This window comes from Patella vulgata, chromosome 3 (assembly GCF_932274485.2).
Source record: "Patella vulgata chromosome 3, xgPatVulg1.2, whole genome shotgun sequence".
Lineage (NCBI taxonomy): Eukaryota > Metazoa > Mollusca > Gastropoda > Patellidae > Patella > Patella vulgata.
In genome coordinates, this window is record NC_065881.2 from 26,679,272 (window position 1) to 26,703,241 (window position 23,970).

General features: G+C 34.2%; 1 protein-coding gene across 1 annotated transcript in view; it reads right to left on the bottom strand.

Moving 5' to 3' along the window:
- Positions 1-698: 698 nt before the first annotated feature.
- The window catches only part of LOC126815261 (inositol 1,4,5-trisphosphate receptor type 1), a 173,504-nt gene continuing 150,232 nt past the window's right edge, over positions 699-23,970 (bottom strand). Inside the window, exons 52-67 of the mRNA XM_056099399.1 lie at positions 23,406-23,507; positions 21,968-22,051; positions 21,652-21,846; positions 20,614-20,719; positions 15,373-15,488; positions 14,731-14,900; positions 13,812-13,949; positions 12,352-12,513; positions 11,958-12,066; positions 11,494-11,617; positions 10,841-11,016; positions 9,023-9,175; positions 8,179-8,256; positions 7,925-8,044; positions 7,006-7,143; positions 699-4,113 (exon numbers count right to left, since the gene is read on the bottom strand). Of these exons, the coding sequence (XP_055955374.1) occupies positions 3,310-4,113; positions 7,006-7,143; positions 7,925-8,044; positions 8,179-8,256; positions 9,023-9,175; positions 10,841-11,016; positions 11,494-11,617; positions 11,958-12,066; positions 12,352-12,513; positions 13,812-13,949; positions 14,731-14,900; positions 15,373-15,488; positions 20,614-20,719; positions 21,652-21,846; positions 21,968-22,051; positions 23,406-23,507 (2,775 nt within the window). The 3' untranslated portion in view covers positions 699-3,309. The remainder of the gene's footprint in view (positions 4,114-7,005; positions 7,144-7,924; positions 8,045-8,178; positions 8,257-9,022; positions 9,176-10,840; positions 11,017-11,493; positions 11,618-11,957; positions 12,067-12,351; positions 12,514-13,811; positions 13,950-14,730; positions 14,901-15,372; positions 15,489-20,613; positions 20,720-21,651; positions 21,847-21,967; positions 22,052-23,405; positions 23,508-23,970) is intronic.

The window sequence follows — 23,970 nt, forward strand, 5'->3', positions numbered from 1 at the left end:
CAAAGGCATGATTCCAGACACACAAGTGAAATATGGTGACAAAACATTTTGTTTTTGAGCCGTCAAAATTCACCACACCCTACATCATTTTATTATATAGCCATAAATATCTGGAATGATATTAAGACTTTGATTCACCATACAGCTTTAAAGCAGCAGTCAAGAAGTATTTATTGTCAGCACAATATTAATCTGTGATAGGCCTACATGCTTGTTTATCTACCATTAATAAAATTGGTTGATGTATAACATGTAGACATAAATATATTTAATTATTTGTGTAACATTGCGGGGATGGCATATTTATTAGGTTTTGTCTCCTAATGATGACCTGACCCAACCATGACATCTTTGGACCACATTGGAAATAATCAACATGTAATTTTATATACATGTATATCAGGCTTTATGGGCTATCCTAAGTGAAGGTCTTTTCATGACACCATATTTGCCATATTTCTCTATTCTCATCTCATGTCACTTTCTCAATCATACAATGCAGCACATAGTTCTTATTTCATATTCATATCTATATTGTTTGTTGTCATGTTTTAGGCCTAACCTTTACTTGAAAAGTAAATAAATAAAAAAAAATAAATACAAAAAACTGGGAAGAAAACCCCATCCCTGAATCGTTACTTAAGTTAGGTCATTTTAATTATGCATTTACCCACACAAAATTATGAAAAGCGAATATAGTTTGTGCATAATGTAAGATTTTATTCAATATAAAAGTGTCAGTATACATGTACATTGATAATAAGTGCACATCTTTATAGTAATATACTTTAATATTTAATGAATGAATTTAACCACAACATTCTTAATTTTTCAATATTTATTCATCTGTATCATTCACCAAAAACTTAACTGATTATTAATTGCCAATTTGTGTAATTCTAATTTTTTTCCCAGACCAAAATATTGGTGGTTTTTCGTCTTAGGTCTACATATGGGCAGCCACAGTGACTAAGTGAGTAAGGTGCTGGCCCACTAACAAGGATCGGGCCAACAACCGAGATGCCTTTCATGTGCATCGTGTGCACATAAAATAACCCTGGAAAAGTAGACTGAAACTCCACTGTCTGGGCAAAATTTCCATCATAGTACACAGCATGGTCCATTATCATGCCCTTGTGGTGCAGAAAGGTAGGAAGTTATAACCCCATTTCATGTAGAGGTGGGTCTAGTCTTCCTACTGAGGGCATCTGGTTAAGATAAAATGCTTTATTTTGTGAAAGATATGATCTAGATGTACCATGTGAATGGATTAAAGATATCACCACTTTGTATGCATAATCTAAATAATGATCGCAACATATTTTATAATAGTATCAGAAACAAATAATAACAATAACATTTTAATAATAATTAGATATTAATAAAATTTGTTCTATTATACTTTCTCATAAATGGTGTATATACAGTGATATTTAACATAATAATAATAACAACAATGACCATACACACATCCATATAAATAATATAAATAACAACCATAATAAATATAACACTACAATGATCACTAACAAACACTACAATAAACTCTATAATAAACAACAACTAATCTAAAATAAATATTACAACAACATATATGATTAGGCCTCACAAATTTTGACCTAATTCATGGAAATATACGAAAATCATGAATGGGCTATGATTCAACATTATAGAAATACATACTTACTACTTTAAAACTGTTAAAAGAAAATAAAGACTTAAAATGATAATAATTAATGTGTGGAAAATGATATAATATTTAACCAATGTACATGCTGCCACAAAGGGGAGGGGGCCAATAATGTCTTTTGGCAATGGTAAATAATATAACAGAGACTTGATTATAAATATAAAGCAAGACAGCAACAATGTCACCACACAGTCCCCTCCATTAAAGTTGTGTTTTCAGTGAAGCATAGTGATATAAAATGGTAAATTTTGCAATGCTGGGACTCAGACAAATTGAACACTTCGTTTTAGAATTTAAGAATTACTCAAACTTAACTAAATTATTTGAGATTTTTAGTTTAATAAATATGGCAATATTGGTTCCATTACAAAGCCGATACATTTATTTGTCGGACATGGAAATAAGACATGGAAATAAGCCACTGAACATTCAAGAAATAAACAATTAATTGTTAACATGATAGGGCCTAGAACTTCTTTGGTTTCCAAACCAACACAATTTCAAAATGTTCATGTATATCACATAAGGAAACAAATTGTCAAGGTATAAGTATTGTTGGGATATTACAGTAATACCACAACTACATTAAGACTTCAAACCACTTTTATAAGCTGCCACTTTCAAAGGTTGGGATTTTTTATTTTAAAATGCAGAAATGGAATGTTCTAGTTGACAGTAAAATAGAAGAGAAAGGATAGAACATCTTCCATTTTACTGGCTGATCCCATTTAACAGCAAACAGAGGAATGGATTTTGCATTGATCTTGGCAAATAATGTGCACTGTGAATACAGAGAAATTCAGCTTAAAAAGGGGTAGCTAGTATTAATTCTAAAATCATTTCTGGTCACAACAAGGTATTCTATAAAATACAAATGAAATTCTACCTTTCTTTTAGTGGCATGTATACAAGCTGGTATGTATATAGTCTACAAATTCACAACCATATACAAATAATTCCTACATATACAAATATATACAATTACATTGTTTAGTTTTTTTATAATAAGACAAATACTACTTAATAAGGTGGAATGTCCATTTCTGCTATGACTTCTGATAACCTAAATTTTAAGTATTTATATTCACAATCTGCTAAAAGATTACTGCAACAATAGGGACAAACCCATATTTGACTATAGAGATTTAGCTAGTCGGGGTACCACCCTAAGATTAAGAAATGTCTATAGTAATATTTTATTTAGTTTTAATCATATTGATTTAAGCAAAATACATACTGAACTTTACTTAGAATAGAAAGGTATAATGACGCAAAGCCCACTAGGCTTATCACATACCACTTACATTGCAAACATCTTATTTAAACGCTTGCTTTGCTTACCCGTAAGTAAATCTAAATTGGGAATCTTTTCGAAGTATTGAATCTTGGGACAACTATATCATCGAGGACAACTATATCATCGAGGACCTATACAAATATGTTACTTCTACTCCTTTAACAACTTCTATTTTAAATATTAAATGCTATTCAGGACTAGACACTACACATTAAACACATTATTTTTACCTTGAGTGTTTTTTTTTTTAGTCAAACATTAATAAAACAACAGCAGTTAAAATGCATCAGCAATAATTTACAGCATATATACATAGTACATATTAAAGTCTAGTTTCAAGACGTGTGAAGTCACCGCTATTACCACTGTCACCATCTGTATCTCTATCTCGTTCTCGACGCTGTGCTTCTTGATCCAAAATAAAAGATGTTGTATCCAGTGAGTCCAAATATGGATCAGGAAGAGGCAATTGACCCATAGGCTGACCATCTCTTAAACTATGAACGGACAAAGAGTCAGAATCCGGGAAGAAAATCGATGCTCCTCGGGGACTAGCTGCCCGACTTTCAACCCATTTGGGACTCAACATTCCATAATCTCTAGATGGTTCACGTCTTGTATGTACAGGACTAAGCCCCATTAAGTCGGGTTCACTTCCGTGTCGAGATCTTGATGGACTTCGTGTTCTATCTTCATAACGAACTGGACTTAGATTACGAGGAAAAGGTTCTTCATCATAACGCGAGGGACTTGCACCACGGAAATATCTTTGATCGATGGAATCATGTCGAAGTGGACTCCCACCACCACCACCACCTCGTGGATGTCTTCCATGTTGAGATGAGATACTGTGTTGTCTCAATGTGGAACCAATGTCTCTATGTTCTGCTGATTGGCTAGCACGACGAGCCACTTGTTGCCCAAGCTGAGCTAGTTGGGCCAAGGGACTGAGCTGTAATAATCGATTAGTGTCATCTAATTGACCCGATGCTCCCTGAAGCTGCATCAAAGGATCTGGTTCAGTTGGACCAGGCAGACGTGCACGACGCCTGAATGATCCTAAACGATGTTTCTGTTCCCATATCTTTTGACGCATACGTTCTTCGCGCCGTTTCTTCTCTAGCTCCTAGAAAAACAAATTACACAAGAACATGTCAAAACCAATAAATTCCAAATATATCTTTTTTTCACATTTCTCATGCAATTCATAAATGGTGAATAAAAATCCTATGGTAATCAAGATAGATCTGTAGATAAGACCATACCATTAACAGTAATTGAGCAATCGTCTATTTCTAGATGACTTCCGTTTAATGCCACATTGTTAATAGGAATTTAACCAACATTCGGAAATGTCATATCCTAAGTTTTAATGTAATAACTGCACAAAATCATTGTTACCTGTACATCAGAATTGTCAATTTTGTTATTTTTTAAAATATAGCCAGGTAGCTTTGTCTCAACTGCATCTTATCCAAACGGAAAACATGGATATTCACAGAAAGCAAACTATCAATAGTGTTCATCCTCTAATGACCCCAATTCTTCCCATCAAATTTGAAACCAGCAGTTGCCAGGCAAGATACGCCACATTTTACAAGAGATGGATAGAGCACAAGCTAAAAACAAAAGCAATTTTTCGTACAATCAGGGGCCATAATCCAGAAAGGGACTGAGATCTTTGGGATATAAAGATATATTTCAAGTTTCATCAAAATCGGATAAAAATTGTGACCTCTAGAGGGTCCACAACCTTGGTATTAAATACTTTTACACTATTTGTATACAAGGAGCGTCCATTTTGTCCAGCAGTTTTGGTCCAATTTTCACTAAATTTAAACTGAACCGACATTACAGGGTAACCCTGATTTTTTCAAATGTTTTTTTAAATTGGATAAAAATTGTGACCTCTAGAGAATCCACAAGCTAAAAAACATGATTTTTCTTACAATCAATTAGGACCATAATCCAGGAAGTTACAGTCTGATAGGCCCGAATATCAAAGCAACCAATTTCTTTGGGTTATAAGTTATTTCAAGTTTCATCAAAATTGTATAAAAATTGTGAGAGAGAGGAATGGGGTTTAACATCCACTCAACACAAACTAGGTCATTTCGGGACTAACATATGGATTAATTTTATTTCAATAATTCGCTTGCGCTTAGGGTTCTTTAGCAGTCGGAGGAAACCGGAGGACCCGGAGAAAACCCACGAGGTTGGACAGGCGACAGGGAAAAATTGTGACTTTTAGAGGTTCCACAACCTTGATATTAAATACTTTTACACTATTTGTATACAAGGAGGGTCCATTTTGTCCAGCAGTTTTGGTCCAATTTTCACTAAATTTGAACTGAAAAACGTTACTTTAACGGTGATTTTTTCAAACGTTTTTTTTAAATTGGATAAAAACTGTGACCTCTAGAGGGACCACAAGCTAAAAACGCGATTTTTTGTAGAATCAGGGACTATAACCCAGGAAGTTATAGAATATCAAAAGGAACCAAGATCTTTGGGTTATAAACATACGTTTCAAGTTTCATCAAAATCGGATTAAAATTGTGACTTCTAGAGGGTCCACAACCTTGGTATAACATACTTTTTACACTATTTGTGTACAAGGAGCGTTGATTTTGTTCGGCAGTTTCAGTCCGATTTTCACTGAACATTACAGTGTAACAGTGATATATTCAAATGTTTTTTTTTAAATCGGATAAAAATTGCGACCACAGTGGAACCACAAGCTAAAAACGCGATTTTTCATACAATCAGGGGCCAGTTCAGATGTCCATTTAGTGAAATATTTGTCATGGGTGCTCCCAAACTCTGATTAAATAATGGATGTTTATTTCTGAAATGGGGAAATTACATACTAATAGGTGAAAAGGAACTGATAATAATAATTGTCATCTGTTGTGTTAAGCTATGGATTATGTCGGCTGTCTTAATTTAACTTTTGAAAATTATATATAATGACTGTTTAATTCATGAAGTTATGTTCCGATATGGGCGAATATTGAAAGGAACCATGACCTTTAGGTTATAAACATGTATTTCCAGTTCCATCGAATGAAATTTGTGACCTTTAGAGGGTCCACAACCATGTTGTACCATATTTTTACATAATTTGCATACGAGGGGCGGACATTTTGTCCAGCAGTTTTGGTCCGATTTTCTCGAAATTTGAACTCAACCTACATTCAGGTGTAGCGTTGATATATTTAAACGGTTTTTTAAATCGGATAAAAATTGTGACCTCTAGGTGGACAAATAGCTAAAAATGTGAATATCGAAAAGAACCAAGATCTTTGGGTTATAAACCTTGATATACCATATTTTTACACAATTTCCCTACAAGGGGTGGCCATTTTGTCCGGAACCTTGATATATCAGATGTTTACCCTATATTCGTATGAGGGGTGGCCATTTTGTCCGGCAGTTTTAGCCCAATTTTCACGCAATTTGAACTCAACTGACCTTATGGTGTAACAGTGATATATTTGAACGTTTTTTTAAATAGTATAATAATTGTGACCTCTTTAGTGACAACAAGCGAAAAACGCGATTTTTCGTAGACTCAGGGGCCATAAATCAGGAATGTGCGATCCAATATGTGCGAATATCATGAGAATTGTGACCTCTACAGTGTCCACAAGCTAAAATCATGATTTTTCGTACAATCAGGGTCCATAATTCACAAAGTTATGGTCCAATACATGCCAATATCCAAAGGAACCGAGATCTTTGGGAGATAGACCTATATTTCAAGTTTCATGAAAATCAGATAAAAATTGTGACCTGTAGTGGATGTAGAGTGTCCACAAACAAATTGTAGCCGGAAGGACAGCGGCGACACAGCATAATACATCCACCTGAAAATGTGGGGTATAAAAAATATTTTAAAAACTGTATCTTCTATTGCGTTCAGAAATGTTGACGGACAGACAGAGCGATGACATAATATGCACACAATATAATGTGGGGTATAAAAATGGTGTATTATGGTAATGTAAAGTTATACCTCTACTCTTTGTTTTTCTACTATTGTTGTAACTTGATATAAGAGATCATCTAGTTTAGACTCGGTTGAATCTTTACCCATTGCTGACAGAGATAACGCTCTGTCCAGTGGAAAAAAATCAAAATTTTCTTTTTGAAGCTGTAATTGTAAATAGTTTGAAATATTTACTGACAACATACTTCACATCAGTGTAATTATAAATGGTGAAAGTTTTTGGTATGTGCACTTCCCCCAGTTAGAACATTTCAGAGTGACTGACATAGCGTCCGTCACTCTGAAATGTTCTAACTGGGGAAGTCAGTGACACAAATGAAATGAAATGAAATGAAATGAAATGGGGTTTAACGTCCTACTGTTCTGCTCCTATGCTGGGCTAATGAAGACGGGCATACGCCATACAGTGTGCTATGAGGTAAATTTTGCCCGGGCAGCAGCACTGTCGCCTACTCTTATATCGAATTCCAACAGCCAAGGGATCTTTTACGTGCATTCCAATCTATACACGGGACCTCGGTTTTCCATATCATCCGAAGGACTAGACAGCTGCCCTTGTCAGGCCCTCCGTCCTGCATCACTGACAAGGGGGAACCACGCCGGAAAATCTGGATGAACTTTCTCGGCCAATGCAGGGATCAAACACCCGACCTCCAGGCTAGCGAGCCAGTGTCTTACCCACTTAGCCACGTGATCCCCCAGTCAGTGACACCATCATATGGATTTACACTGGACATTAATATAATTTGCCTTCAATTAAGCGGCTTTCCATTTCACAAAATGCCCATCCTATAGCATAATCTTTTCATTACCCAATGGTGTAATAAAATGGTGAATGGTGTCCTTAAGGGTACTATAAAAGTATCAACCGTATAAATGGAGAGAAAGATTGGTGCAAATAACTTTATAATATTAGTCAACTTACCAGTTTATAAACATACATTTCTAAAGCTGTATAATCATTGACCTTTGTACCATTCAGGTGAATAAAGCAAAATATATACGCCCACATATTATGTTCATGCCGTACATGATGATCAAAACCCTAAAAAGGTCAGGAAAACTATATTATCAATGGTGTTAAAGGTAAAATGAATTTAAATATGAAGATAGATTTGGCATTTTATAAGACTGTGTGTAATTAATGTTTCCAATTGAAAGTGTGCTAAATATCTTTACCTTTCCATGATGTTCGAAATCATAACTGTTTCTGCTACAAATAAAACATGTATCTCTCATATCTGATTCAGCTGTCCACTACAAAATATAGAAATAAAATGTTAACATAGTCTCCAATGAAACTTTAATCTTTGATGTGATTAAAATATTAACGGTGGGTACTCGCCCAGTTTGGATTCAATTAGATTTAAAAAGAGGCTCATCAAAAGATTTTAGTGGAAAATCACATGTCAATAAGCGCCAAAACGACCATATTGTTAGTCGATTTGATCAAAGTGAACTTTGGCCGTTTGGGATAACGTTTGATCTTATCGTCTATGGAGAATGTGGAATGTTCATCATATCTTTTTAAATACTGAACGGAATGGGACAATTCGACTTTCACAATAGTGCAAGGAATTCAAAATCTCTCAAATAAGGAACGGTGATCTTAGGCACGAATCTGGAAAGGCATTGAAATAATTTACATGCAATGATTCAGTATCTTTTGAGTGGGACTGAAATGAAAGAGCATTTCTTATTTATTTCTTGATTTCATTTGGACCCTGTGTTTCAACAGCTGAAAATTGATATATCATGTCGCTTGACCTTGTTCTGTACTTAGATATTTTGAGTACTGTATCGGATGTCAAGTATTTCTTGCAAAACTGGTAAAAGTAAAGTACACAGGGAATCAATCTTTTGATGACCAGGGACGTTCTGCTTTCCATGTCTATAGGTGTTACCCATGACAAAGAGAATGCCTTGATGATACTTCCTGGACCACATCCAGATGGGAACATCGATATTCTAGCTCTGAATCCACATCCTGATTGATTGTACGTGTATTAAAGAAGTTACTTACCTTTAAATCTCTGAGTTCTGAGAAAGTATCAACAATGATACCAAATATAATGTTTAGACCAATGGTGGTGATAAATATAAAGAAAGACACATGATATATAACAACAAAGCCAAACTTCTCAAATGTTTTCTCATTGTCATGTGGATTCATTACCTGAAAAAATATACATGCACAATTATTGAACTAGTTTCATGTTATCTAATTCATCAGCATCTTCATTATCATCATCATCAAGTAGACAATACAACATGATTGAATACAATACAAAACAAGCAGATAAAAAATATGTAAATATAACAATAATGATAATAATATGACATAAAATTAGTTGAAAGCTCGAGTGAAAAGATAGTCTTGACTTTTGACTTAAAAAACAGAAAGTGGTGTGATTTGTTTGATATCAAGAGTGGGTTTGTTCCAGAGCTGCAGTGCTTGTAAAACAAAGGCACATTCACCATATGAGTTAAACCAAGACCTTCGCTCGACTGGCAGTGGGATCGTAAATGACTAGAAGGAATATATACATTAAGTAATTCTGATAGTTTAGATAAGAAATGGCAACCTTATTTAAACATGTAAAAGTTAATAGCAAAATAATTAGTAACCAATGAAGATTAAACAGGGCAGTAGATGTATGATCGCAGTAAGAAATTCGAGAATAAGTCTTGCAGTTGAATTTTGAAGTATGTATCTGAAGCTTGTTCAGAAATTTTAAGGGTACACAAAAACAGAGTTTAGATTATCCAACCTTCTAGTCACAAGATGATTAATTATAGTTTTAACAGTATCAACAGTTACAGATTGTTTAATCTTTTATATATTGTGCAGATGGTTATAGTTTTACAGATATTACTAATTTGGTTGATTCAAATATGGCTCCATTGTTTCTAGCACTAGTGGAAGAAGAAACTTTTCTTTCACCAACACAGACTGACCCATATTGTCAGTAAGTTTGATCAAGTTTTTTCAATTTTCTTGTCGTTCCATTTGAGGAAGTTAGCAGTCATCCAAAGTTGTTATAACTTTCCATCTTAATCCTTAATTTATCAAACTGATTTGTGGCAGATGGATTAAAAGAAATATATAATTGTGTGTCATCGGTGTACAGTTGGAATGATAAGCCATGTTGTCAAACAATTATTTCCAGAGGAGATGAGTACATCCTGAAAAGTAGTGTTCCCAAAAGAGAGCCTTGTGGCACACCATATTGTAGATGACATTTTTAAGAGAAACTTCGAGTGATATTACCATGATGCGTTTTACATTATAGATATGACCGTATTAGTTAAAGAGCAGTTCCAGTAATACAAAAATGGATTTAGAGTCGGTTTAGTAGGATAGCATGATCTCCGGTGTCAAATGTGGTCAACAAATTGAGCAGCAGTAGTAGTAACATATTTTGATTATGCAGAGAAAGAAACATTATGGACATTATGTTGTTTCAGCCCTGTAAAATTTAATATCGAATTCTCTGTGTATTATATGTATCATTAAAATATAGATCGACAGATATCGAAATATGTGTATATTACGCTGTACGTTTGGCAACGTATGAGCATCTAAAACAAATAATCCCTTACCCAATTGCGACGCCACAAATGTAATATAAAACCAATAGTCGTTTATCTTTTACCAACTAAGACTACCCCAACTATATGAACCATAATAAGGATGAAAGGCTTGATCGAACAGGGTGCGATACACTTACTCTACGATTGTTCGGGGTGTTATTCCTAGCACACAACGGGTGAGCCCAAAAATAATATGTCAACATTTGGGATATGCTTTGGCTTTAGGATTCATTTATGTTTTACTTACCTCAAAAAGATCACCAATAAGACCATATCTTATAACAGTTATTGTACATTGCCATAATGTATTACAGTATAGATACTCATTAGGATCAAACATACTCCTCATCAATGCAAAGCCTATTATACCATATAGATAGAATACTACCAGACCTAACACTGCTACCCATAGCAATGATTTACCTGTGGATAATAATCAATACAGTGAGTCTCATTGAAAACACAAAACATTCCGCATGAAAATAGAAGAACAAGCGTGTCCGTCCTCATGATTCTGTTACAGCATAACAGTCATGGCAACCCTTTCCTGATTGTTGAAGCTAATATCAGTTATAATGTATTTCCCTATCCAGTTACTAAAATTCTCCCCGCAGAACTTTCACTAGTTAGGTATACTACTTGCAATGGGACCCAGACGATTCTTGTTTTATGATCCTGAACTACCAGTCGGAGTAGAATAGTAGGACCTTAAACCCCCATTTCATTTCATTTCCTAAACTACCATTATAAGCAACATTGTTTTGGACCCCTGGTATCGCCATTATTTATACTAGCCATTATCATATTGAATAAAGATGATAATGCCAGGTTATGAATGATGAGGGAAACAGCTAATATACCCATATACATGGCATATCAAATTTAATATGGCCTACTTACCATTTTGAGTTACAGCCTTTATAACTCCACTCAATAACTGATTATTATTAACAATATTTAACAGATGGAAGGCAAAAAAATAACCACTGGTAAATGTTCCTCCGATTGATAGACCAAGAAACATCTGAAGACATAAAACATAATAAGACTTGTGTATGTCAATGTTACGATAATAAACAACGAAACTAACCGGACATTTAAACTATCGGATTTTCCACCAAAGACAAATTACATTAATATAATAGATATCAGCTTCCTCATTTTATTTCAAGTATTTGTTATGGTTCTATTGTATATGTCATGTTCTTCTATATGACCTAAATTATTGGTTTATGGAATATTTGAAATGTCAACTGATCTGTTGCTATAAAACACAAATTATGAACAATTCTTCCAATAATTTAGCATTTTTCTCTGGTGAACATGAATTGGTAAATAATATTTTACTTTTCTGGTCAACATACCACATAATAAAATGTTGTAAAACTAAAAAACTGGGCATCTAATTTTGACTGATGAACTTTCTTTCTGTCATCTAGATCATCATCATCTGATTTCTTCTTTAAACGATTTCTAAAAAATAACACAGCAAGGTCTTAGAATTGATATAGAAGAAAAACTGCTAAAAAAGATAATATCCTTTTACAAAAAAATGAAAAGTGAAGATTCTATGAAACCTTATCGTATTGTTTATAATAAAAAATAATAGGTAAATATTAGGGTTTTTTTTTCAAAGCAGGTTAATTTTGTCAATTTAAATATTCTGAACAATACATTTTCGTTGCATTTGAATAGTGTCTTGAGTAGTAATTAACCTAGCGTACAAGATGGTTTGATTCCACCTTAAACTATTCCTACCTGCATGATGTGATTATACTCTTAAAATCAGGAAGTCTAGGGTGATTACATACAAAATAACTGATGAGTACCAATAACGCCAGAATATTATGTGTACCTCCCATTGTCTTCAGCGCTATCTCATAATTAGTCTTACCCAAATTGATAATAGATGGTACTGGACTGAAATTATAAAGAACTCAAAATTATTCTAAGGCAATCAGAGACATTTCATTCTATAAGGCATATAAGGGGGTGGGTAAAACAGCTTTATTCCAGGAGATTGTACTATAAAATTGACATGATTGACAACGATCTGCATTACCTATGCATAAAATCAACCATGTGAAATGCATCAACAATCCATATGGAGATTATGCAGCGAATTAATCATATCCAGGATGAAGCATGCAGACTCCCATAAATAAACAAGCCAACAGTGAGGCTAATGTCCCCCGCTGAAATTGCAAAATAAATAGATGACACATATTTATTTTTTTCACTAAGTTTCATCACTCTCTATCAGATTCATTATCGAACTTAATCAAGGTATTGATATAATAAAACTGTACACCAAGTGTCCTCACTTTCACTTAATTAGAACTAAAGTTATCGTGTCCCAAAGCATCAAACAATCAAACTGCTGATCTCTGCTTAACCTGAGCAGAAAATTCTAATCTTCAAACTCCATCAAGGCATTCACCTAATTGACACTTACGCCAAGTGTGAACATTCTAACTCAATTAGAATGAGAGTTATTGTGTCCAAAAGTCTCGACCAATCAAATTGCTTATCACTCTGCTTACCCTGAGCAGAAAATGCTCATCGAACTTAGTCAAGGTATTGATATAATCAAACTATACACCAAGTTTCATCACTCTCACTTAAATAGAACTAAGTTATCATGTCCCAAAGCATCAACCAATCAAATTGCTTATCTCTGCTTACCCTAAGCAGAAAATGCTCATCCGTGAACTCCACCAAGGCATTGGCATAATAAACACCTACACCAAGTCTGAACATTCTAGCTCTATTAGAAGGACAGTTATTGTGTTTCAATGTCTCGGCCAATCAAATTGCTTATCACTCTGCTTACCCTGAGCTGAAAATGCTCATTATCAGACTTAGTCAAGGTATTGATGTAATGAAACTATACATCAAGTTTCATCACTCTCACTTAATTAGAACTAAAGTTATCGTGTCCCAAAGCATCAACCAATCAAATTGCTTATCTCTGCTTACCCTAAACAGAAAATGCTCATCTTCGAACTCCATCAAGTCATTGGCCTAATAAACATTTATACCAAGTTTGAACATTCTAGCTCAATTAGAAAGAGAGTTATTGTGTCCTAAAAAGTGTGACGGACAGACAGACGGATGGACAGACAGAGACAGACAGACAGACAGACAGACAGATTTTAATAGTCCCCTGCTTTCTTCGAAAGCCGGGGGACAATAAATGTGACAAATTTGGTACTTACTCCAATACTGATAGTGGTATACCTGTCGTATTATCCATTATACCCGGCGTCTCCAATGACGCCTTAGCCTTCCAGGTAACTAGCATTAAGGTATTGATAGCAAAACTTAATATAGTTACTGCATGGTTCCATAACAGCCTGAAAAAAACAGATTTTTTTACCGATATAAATGTTTTAGAACAAGTATACTATACACGTTTGTCTATGTCGGCCACTAACCTTATCTGCGTCTTTGAGCATGTTTTAGGATGTTTAAGGCATAGACAGTCTTCGTCTTTGAGCATGTTTTAGGATGTTTAAGGCATAGACAGTCTTCGTATTATCGTATTATTATCGGTAATCAACAAACAAATACTAGTTACAAGATGTATAGCAACTAGTAGAAGGAACTCCAGTTATTGTGGACATTTGAGTTCTATTGCAAATTACTACTAGCATGTTATGCTATCAAAGTGTAAAAAAAGACTGAAAAGTTATAATATGTTCAGTTCTAGATTTATGAATGAAAACACGATTTTATAAGGTTTCATAAAGATGTCTTGAATGTTTTTTTAGATGTGCTTTGGAATAACAATTGCAACCCAAACAAACTATATCATGAAGACATTTTTGAATAGTTTAAGAGGTATGCCCCTGAATATAAATTGCACATCAAAAACAAAGTCATATTTGTTGCCACAGAAACACAAAAATTGTTATCAAATCCTAGAAATTGCTTGTTAGTAAAAAGGCACAACTACTATAACAGGTAGATGTGTGTACAAAGATTCATTTGCTCCAGAAATAAAATCAAGACAGAGGGACCGACGAAGCCATTTTCAATATTCATCCCTAAGTAGGTTCTGAAGAAGAAAAAGATGTGAAATCATTTCGACAATTCCAAGGCAATTACAATCTTTTGTCCTCTAAAATGTCTTACCATCCTTTTGTCAGACATATTGCAATAAAATTACTCAAAATTCGTTGTTGATAAGCAATATCTTTCATGATATCTTTAGTCCATGCCATAAGATCCCGTATTTTGTTGCTAGGCGACGATCTATCAACACTCCATTTCAATTTTTCTTTCACCTCTTCTCTTAACACACGCTGAAAAAATATAAAATGTTTAACAATAGATACAAAAAATTGCACATCTTGATTCAAATGACAAAGATGGCTTTTCGAATAAAATGATTATCATATATTTTTTGCCAGCATCTCGATTTCTCATAAAAAATATTGATATTACCAGATTAATTTGTTTAACTATCAATTATTGGTGTTTATATTGATAAATAAATACAGAGAAGGTTGTGATCTGGATGGTATGGATGGGGTAACAATTTAAGATTCATTCAAGTTGAATAATATTGCAAAAAAGTTGATGAAATACCGAGATGAACTATTTGATATACTTCTTCTAAATTAAATGCAAAAACTGGTGCTATTACATGTTAGGTAGGTGTGGTACTTAGTAGACAAGTATAAAGAGGAAACAAAAACATTACCCAGTTCCTAAAAATGTTATTCCTGAAACTTTTAACTTAGCATTTATGCAAACATTCTGATTTATACAAACCTTATTCTTCACTCTGAAGTTTATCTTCTGTAGAACATCTTCTTTTACTATCTCTATAGACATAGAATTCTTCTTATAAAAATTAAAAGCTTTCTGCTGTAACGGAGTTAGTTTTACTGTAAATAAATAGTGTAAACATATGCTTCAGTGGTTTTAGTAATTATTTTAAAAATAATGATGATCAATGCCAGATTGTTAATATCGATTCTCCGAGATAATAAATGGTTTTGTTTTGAGAGTATTAGTGCTTGGAGATAACAATTTAAATGTAATTTCTCGTGATCATTTCTTCATTTAATCCAAGCTCTATAATAATATAGTTGCTTAAAGACATACAATGTCTGCCCTATCAAAAAGACCGCTTCTTTTGCATGACTAACCCTGCCCACAACAATTCATTGAGATAATTTTCAGATTTGCATTCATTGTGTAGGTTTACTGATTTTACTCTTGTTAAACTTCATTGACCACAAACAAAAATTACAAGTGTGAGTGTAAGATAGGCATATATAATCCCTTTTCTGCTCCTATTATCGATATTGAATATGAATATTTTCCTCTACAAGATACATTTAATCATATATTTCCTATTATCTATAGTCAGTTTATTTTATTAATATCTTACTATTTGTGAAGCTGTTATCATATATTCAAGATTATTACTGGACATATGTATTTTTCTGTTTCTTCATTATAAGTATATCACAGAATTATCTATGGAAGGGTATCGCTGCCAATATTAAATGCTCTGCTAAAATATTTTTTCCATTGTTTATATGTAAAAAGTACAATGTACAAAGTCCTAATACCGGTAATGATGAAGTCAAAATACCTCTAAATCCAAAGTTAAATGTAAAACGTCAAATATAATGTGTCAAATGACAAATGTTTTATTGGAAAATGCTGTTTTTTGACGTATATACATTTTACATTTCTCTCATTACATTTTATATTTGCGCTCTGCTGCATCTCGTTTGTCCTTCAAGCTTCTACACAGTACGTAATCATGAATGTGCCAGGAAATAACTGATAGATTCGAAGAGCCATAGAAACTTCTTTCCAGTGATGTATAACACGATAACTGGAAATTCGTATTAAGTCCTGTATTTTGACATTTTAAAGACCACGTAAGATCAAAAATCTAAATTTAATGTACGTATAGCCCATGGTTACTATATCTGATTAAAATTAAGTCCGCTGTTAACGTTTAAGTATCCGACAATTACGACCTTAATCTGGTTGATAGGCTGGTGACGTCACTGGCACTACACATAGGATATACATTATCTATACAATATCTCACTGTCTGTACAATATAGCACTATCAATACACACGGCAACCGGACAAGCGTCTATTGATGGTCCAATTACCACGTGACTGGCCTAATCATAATCACAGAATTATCGTCTTTCATTGGTATAGATTAGACATTTGTGATTGGAATATTTTAGAGTGAATTTAAAATGCCGTATCATGCCTTAGATCAATTTAAGCTGCCTTTGTTTAAATAGGCCACGTGTCAAATGAAGATGACTCAAGCAATTAGCGCATTTACCGGAAATTTGGATAACCCCGTAATACTTGCGGATATCCCAAACTTAAGTACAGAAATACAAATGATGCCAGTCAATTGTCGATATATTCATTATTAGCTATACATAATAATAATAACCATTTCTATACACAAAGAACAACTTGTATCGTAACTCAATTTGAAATTCACAGCGAATATGGAATTTTCCGATGAGCATGCATAGATCACCCTCATTTCTCAGCCAATCAACGTTGGGAATCTTATTGCCATGTACGGTTCCATGCACTACGGGCATAGTTACTGAGGTTAAACTTTGGCGCGAAAATTTCATGAGATTCATGGACATGCATATTAAATACGCAGAGTTCCTGATGCCGTTTGGTGAGTGATTAAACTGTCAATGCAATTGTAAAATACTATTATAAAGAATATTTCATATCAAGTCAATTAAATGTTGTTTAAACGCCAGTCAACAAATAATGCGATCCTACTTGATTACACAAACACAAAAATTAAATAATAATTATAAACAACTGATGAGTAAAATTTAATTATTTTATACAGTAAATATGTGTGTGTACGATTCTACCATTAGTTCATTTGTAGGTACTACGCACTGTTCCACCTAGAGTGATGCCTTTGATCTGGCCGGCGTAAAAAAGAAAATTACCTAATCAGCATTCTTAATCCCACTAATAATCACTGCTAACACCGAGATGTAAATTAATTAATGACCCCCAAGTCTGTATAAGTTTAGTCGGATTGATTAATTAATGACTGATGTTAACGACACGACTATTATTATCAATACACAAAGATAGTTAGATGACACTTCTCAATCTGTCTGTTATTCCATTTAGATGGTTACCAACAAAATTTATTTGTACTGTATATTGAGATATTTTTTCGCATTTCATTTTTACGGTCTATTTCAGAGTAATGAAGTCAAATAAGCCTACGACGATAACGGATCGTCATTTACAAATCGCTTTTCATTCATGTTTGACTTTTATGATACAATTTGCGTGACCACATCTTTTTACCCCTGTACTTTTTTACTCGGGGAAATTAGAACCACACTACTCTTTTGATGAAAATGTATCTCTGATCATTTGGACTGCACACAATGTTAGAGGGTATTAAAATTGCTGTCATGAGAAACAAATTCTAAATTGAATCTTACATTAAAATGAATTACAAAACAAATTATTCTGTAGTCAATTGTTTTATTTAATTAAGGAACTAAGGGGGATTAAGGAACCAGTCAGGTGTTAATGAGTACACACGCCGGCTGTATATAGGTAATTAAGGAATAAACATTCCGAATATGCATTCAGTCACTGTGACGTCACTGGCGTCTGAGGGGATTAAGAGTGTTTTCGATAATTGGCAAAGTCGTTTTTACGAGAGGTCCATTATTACGACTTTGAGTGAAGATAATTGAATTAATTTCAATCAGATTGGTGTGAACTTGCCGTAAAGTTGATATTGTAACCATTGGCTACACATATCCAAAAGTTTCCAAGCCCATCTTATGTGCACTTTAAACATGTGCCAGATATTTATTTATATATATATGAAATAAGCATATTTTACAGTAATACTAACATGGTATCTGAAATTTCGGATTAAGATCCGTATTTTAACATTGAATACTCCCCCCTCCGCAATCATGGCAATAGATTTTAGTACCATCCAACTTTGGTCGTTTTTCAAGGTGAGTAAATATGAATGTGCCAGAGAGCTATTTACATATTTGAAAAGGGCAATAGACGTGCTTTTCAGTTATAGGTAACATGATATTTGGAATTTTGTATAAAGAACCATATTTTAATATAGAATATCACCCCTCGCCCCATGCCCCCCGTCTCCCCCTCCACACACAAAGTCACTTAATAGAGGTTAGTACCATCCATATGATCTTTTCTCAACTTATAAAAATACAAATGTACCAGGAAATTATTTACATATTTACAAAGAGAAATAAACATTGTTTTTCACTAATATGTATATATTAAGACCTGTATTTTGACATTGCATGCCCCCCTCCATAATCATAGTAATAGAGTTTAGTACCATCCAAATTTGATTGTTTCAAGGTAAGTAAATGTCTTATAGTGTTCCAGGTTGATTTCCTCTTATTGTGACAGAGTGATATTTTTAATATATATAGTCAGTTGGTTTTTAGTCATTTTAATCTGCACTTAATATAAACTAATAATGGTTGTACTATCCCTTTAAACCTATCCTATACTATCCACTCTGTACCTGGTCTGTAGTGAGTTCCACTCACCATATCTTCAACTTTAACCTTTCCTATTTGTCTAGTGAGTTGTTGTATGAAAGTTTCCTTGGGACATTCATCCTAAAGTTTTTATATGCAAAGGATGACACTTTTCCTCTCCTTGGTTATATAAAGGTTATTAACCGGTATTGCGTATTTATTAGTATACAAGTGTTGCTAGATGTAAATATTGAAGCTTCTTCAATAGTGGTTTGACAGTTTATTTATCAGGTATGTTTATAATTATATTCATGGAATTAGTCTTTGTTTTAAAGTGGCAGCCATGTTGATTTTCTTTAAAGTATAAGTTGATAGTTTGAAATGGGGAAAGATTACATCATTATATAGTTAAAACATTATTTAAAGTATTTCACTTTAGATATACACTTACAGTCATTTACATCACATTTATATTTCATTTACAGTGTTCCAACGTTTAAAGGTATTTCACCTTTATACCAATTGGTAGTAATTATAAAACCCCTCTTAGGGTAAGCAATATTAGTTTTATTCTTAAGATCTAATTATTAGTATTAATTAGTATTATTATTATTTACGCTGCAATAATAAGTATATTTCATACTTTTACGAGTATATCTGTATTTCATAGTTTAAGTCACTTAAGAGAAGAGTTACATGTATATTATACATATGATTTTATATTATCGTCGTTATTACTTTTAAACCATGCTTTAATACTGTTTTTATGCATTGTATTTATTATATTACTTGTATATTTGCAGGGTTTCTTTTTATAGTTAATAAAGTATTTTCAAGGAATGAACCCTTGTGTGTGGTCATTTTAGCCCCGGCATTTGACCCCTACAACATTATCATGTGGTGAATATCCTTATAGTATGCTGATTTATAGTGTGCCAGGTTGATCTCAGCAGCGTTTCCGTATATGTTAATAAGTCACGTGATATCCTACATTTGCATATCAAAGTTAGTGCTATGCATAACATGCTATGTAGAAAGCGTGAAGGACAAATGAGATATGTCAGAGCGCAAATGTAAAATGTAATGAGAGAAATGTAAAATGTAGACACGTCAAAAACAGCATTTTTCAATAAAACATTTGTCGTTTGACACGTCACATTTGACGTTTTACATTTAACTGATCATTACCGATATTAGGAGTTTGTACATTATAATTTTTACATAACCAATCGAAAAGATATTTTAGCAGAGCATTTAGTATTGACAGCAATACCCTTCCATAATTTTTACCATAATTTAACAAATGTGAGATCGTCACCACTGGAAGTTAATAATTACTAGTTCTGCTTTTACCAATGCTGTTGATACTGCTTGAACAGAGGTCTTAGAATTAGATTCAAGTAACTGTCACCATTTTATCTGATGTTAGATGGATCACCTCCTTTAAACTTTGTTGGTTAAATGGACAACATCTATACTTACATGTTTCTAAAAGTTTAACATCTATATCTAGCATTCTGTTGAGTAATAAATATAAACTAAATCCAACATCCATATACTCATCCGAGAACTCTTCTCTTTGTTTCTTCTACAAAATAAACATTTACAATTTTATACATTAACTGGTAGTTTACAGGGCCTGTAATAAAAACACTCCCCTTTAAGCAAAAGGTGGTTTCCAGTAGGTAAGTGGATTGTTGGAAAGAAGTATGTATGATTTATTTCTTCTTTAAAATATATGCTTTATTATGACTTTTTCATTTAAAGCTGCTTGATACAACTTATCTACCTAACATCAAACACATACATTCAAAGTAGTTTAGGAGTGAAGGGAATGGGGTTTAAGATCCACTCGACACAAAGTAGATCATATGGTTCAAATTTATATCAATAATTGCGTGTAGGGGTCTTTGGCAGTGGAAGGAAACCATGACACCGAGAGAACATCCACGAGATTGAACAGGTGACCCTACTCATTGTTACCATTAAAAACGAAAAATCAAAACCATGCCAGTTGACTCAATGACAGACCTTATGTTCTAATGCAAAACAGGGGTTGGATGGCCAAATGGTTAGCAGGTGCGTCAACTGGTGTGGTTTCGATTCCCTGGTTGTACGTGACAAGGAGTAGGGTCGGCTGTCCAACCTCGTGGGTTTTCTCCGGGTCCTCCGGTTTCATCCCACTGCTAAAGACCCCTATGCGCATGCGAATTATTGAAATAAAATTAAACCATATGTTAGTTCCGAAATGAACTAGTTTGTGTCGAGTGGACGTTAAACCCCATTTTTCTCTCTCTCTCTCTCTCTAACGCAAAAGAGTTAAACAATTCGACCACCCAACTCCCCAAATAATTTAGGAGTTTTATATCAAATTATTAAAAATCTATTAAAACGACTGTTATATTACAGGTGCCAAAACATCATTTTGTCCGCTATATAATTATATAAAGTGCACCAGACAAAAGGAAATGATTTACACCCATGATAGGTTTGATTACAATATTGTTTATAATTACTTACCACCACACCGTGAAGAAAACTCCCTCCAGCAAGAGCGAACGATTTCGCTGTTGCTAAGTAACTGGCCGAACCCCCCCCTGCTGACATCATAGCAAGTTTCATATCTTCTTTTCTGTTTTTATCTGGTTGATGCATTTCATAACATTCAGTCATTAGTGCAACCACTGCTTTCTTATCTAATGTATCTTTTACTTCCTAAATAAAATCAATCATTAACAGTTAAATAGACAAAGTATGATGGGTACCATATTCATTATCTACTTCTATAACAATATCATATAGTTCACAGATGATATAATATCATTATATAACTTACTATTGCTACTTGTGAAGGTCCTTCGCCATTTTCCTCTATTAAAGACATGATTAAGTTGGCTATACTCTGCCTAAGGGATAGAATCTAAAATTAAAACAAAAGACATAGTAAGACGAGCAACAAATAACAACACAGTGATGCAGGGTGGGGTGGGGCCAAGAGTAACAATCATTTGTTATGTAGGTCAAGGCCGAATGGTTAGCGTGTGCGTGTTGTACCATAAGGTCTGTCACTGAGTCGACTGGCATGATTTCGATTCCCCAGTTGTACGTGACAAGGAGTATGGTCACCTGTCCAACCTCGTGGGTTTTCTTCGGGTCCCACTGCTAAAGACACCTACGTGCAAGCGAATTATTGAAATAAAATTGAACCATATGTTAGTCTCGAAATGACCTAGTTTGTGTCAAGTGAAAGTTAAACCCCCATTTCTCTCTCACTCTCCCTGTTCAAGAGGCAGGTCAAAGGGTTGATCGTTAGGGATTCGAATTTTATACTTATCACCAACTGTACGAGGGCTGGCTGAAAACTTCTATCTACATAGTCCTCTTCCAGGCTTACACTCTTTTGCCAATGATGTTGCAAAGCCTGGAGGCCGGTCAGGAAGAAATTTTGTTCAGTCACCCTAAAAAAGTCGTTCACAGCCGACATGATGTCATCATTACTAGGAAAATGACGATCGGCTAGTTGCTTTTTCAATTTTTAGAAACAGGTCTCATCCATGGTTACAAATCTGGCCAAAATATTGTTAGGATCTGCTTCAAAATGGCACAGAATGTCACAGGGCGTCAGGAATTTGACACATTTCTGATCCACAGTCAAGAGCTTTGGCACCCATCTTGCAGAAACTTTCATCATTCCTAACTCGTTGGTGATAATGTGCTCAACCCCCCCCCCCCCCCCCAAGAGAGATGCCCACAACACTGGCAATATGTCAAGTGGTCAATCGTCGATCAGCCACCACCATGGCATGCACCCAGGTAATGTTTTCTTGAATGGTTGCTGTTGATGGCCTTTCAGGATGCGGGTCATCATCAAGGTCTCTCTGCTACGCTTAAATTCTGCAGCCCACTTCTTTACTGTGGAAAAGAAAGGGGCATCATTCCCTAAAGTGGAGACCATGTCGGCATGTATCTGTGTTGGGGTTAGTCCTTTCAGTTGCAGGTACTTGATGACTGCCCTGTGTCAGTTTCGTCCATTTCTGGTGATTTCAATAGGTAAGTTCACAAGATGGTCTGGTACGAAGACAACAATAACACTACATTTGTACTATGCACATTTTAAACAGTAATAGAGCTAATGATCAATAAAATATGTTAAATAACTTAATATTCAAGGTAGTATCTACATACATCTATGTTGGTAAGCAAGTTCCAAGCTGTACAATTATACATTTTAAACCGGTTATATTGCTAAACAGTTAGATATATAAAATACAAACCTTATCAGTTGTACAGTTAGCAAAGTCAGCTGCACGCATGATAAAATTAATATAATCTATGATTTTATTATCATAGATCACAACGCGGTTTTCTTGATTACCCTATAAAGAGGAAAATAATTAAATTTAACCACATACTAATAGAACAATGCAGGATATAAAGAAATCCCTTGGATGTTAAGAGATAAATATTACCATAATCGTGGGTTGATATGTGAAATAACCCAAGGCCAGGGGTTGCCGGTTATTTCACATATCGACCAAGGGTTTTAGTGTGATATTTGTCTTACACACCAACATCAATGTTAAATCTATCCTAATTGACTTCACCTATAAGACAATGGTTTAGCCCATATTGGCCCTGCAACCTCGTATGACAAAATTAAGAAAACAAGTCGTAAGTTGCACTTGAATTACATTTTAGTAACCACGTGTTCACGAACTAGCGTTCATTTTGTGCAATGTTGTCCAATGATTTGGACTACAAACTGATTCGAGCAAGTCTGTTTGTAGAAAATATGGTTGAAAAAGAAAACCTAGATTCTAAATTATTTAAAGTTAGTCA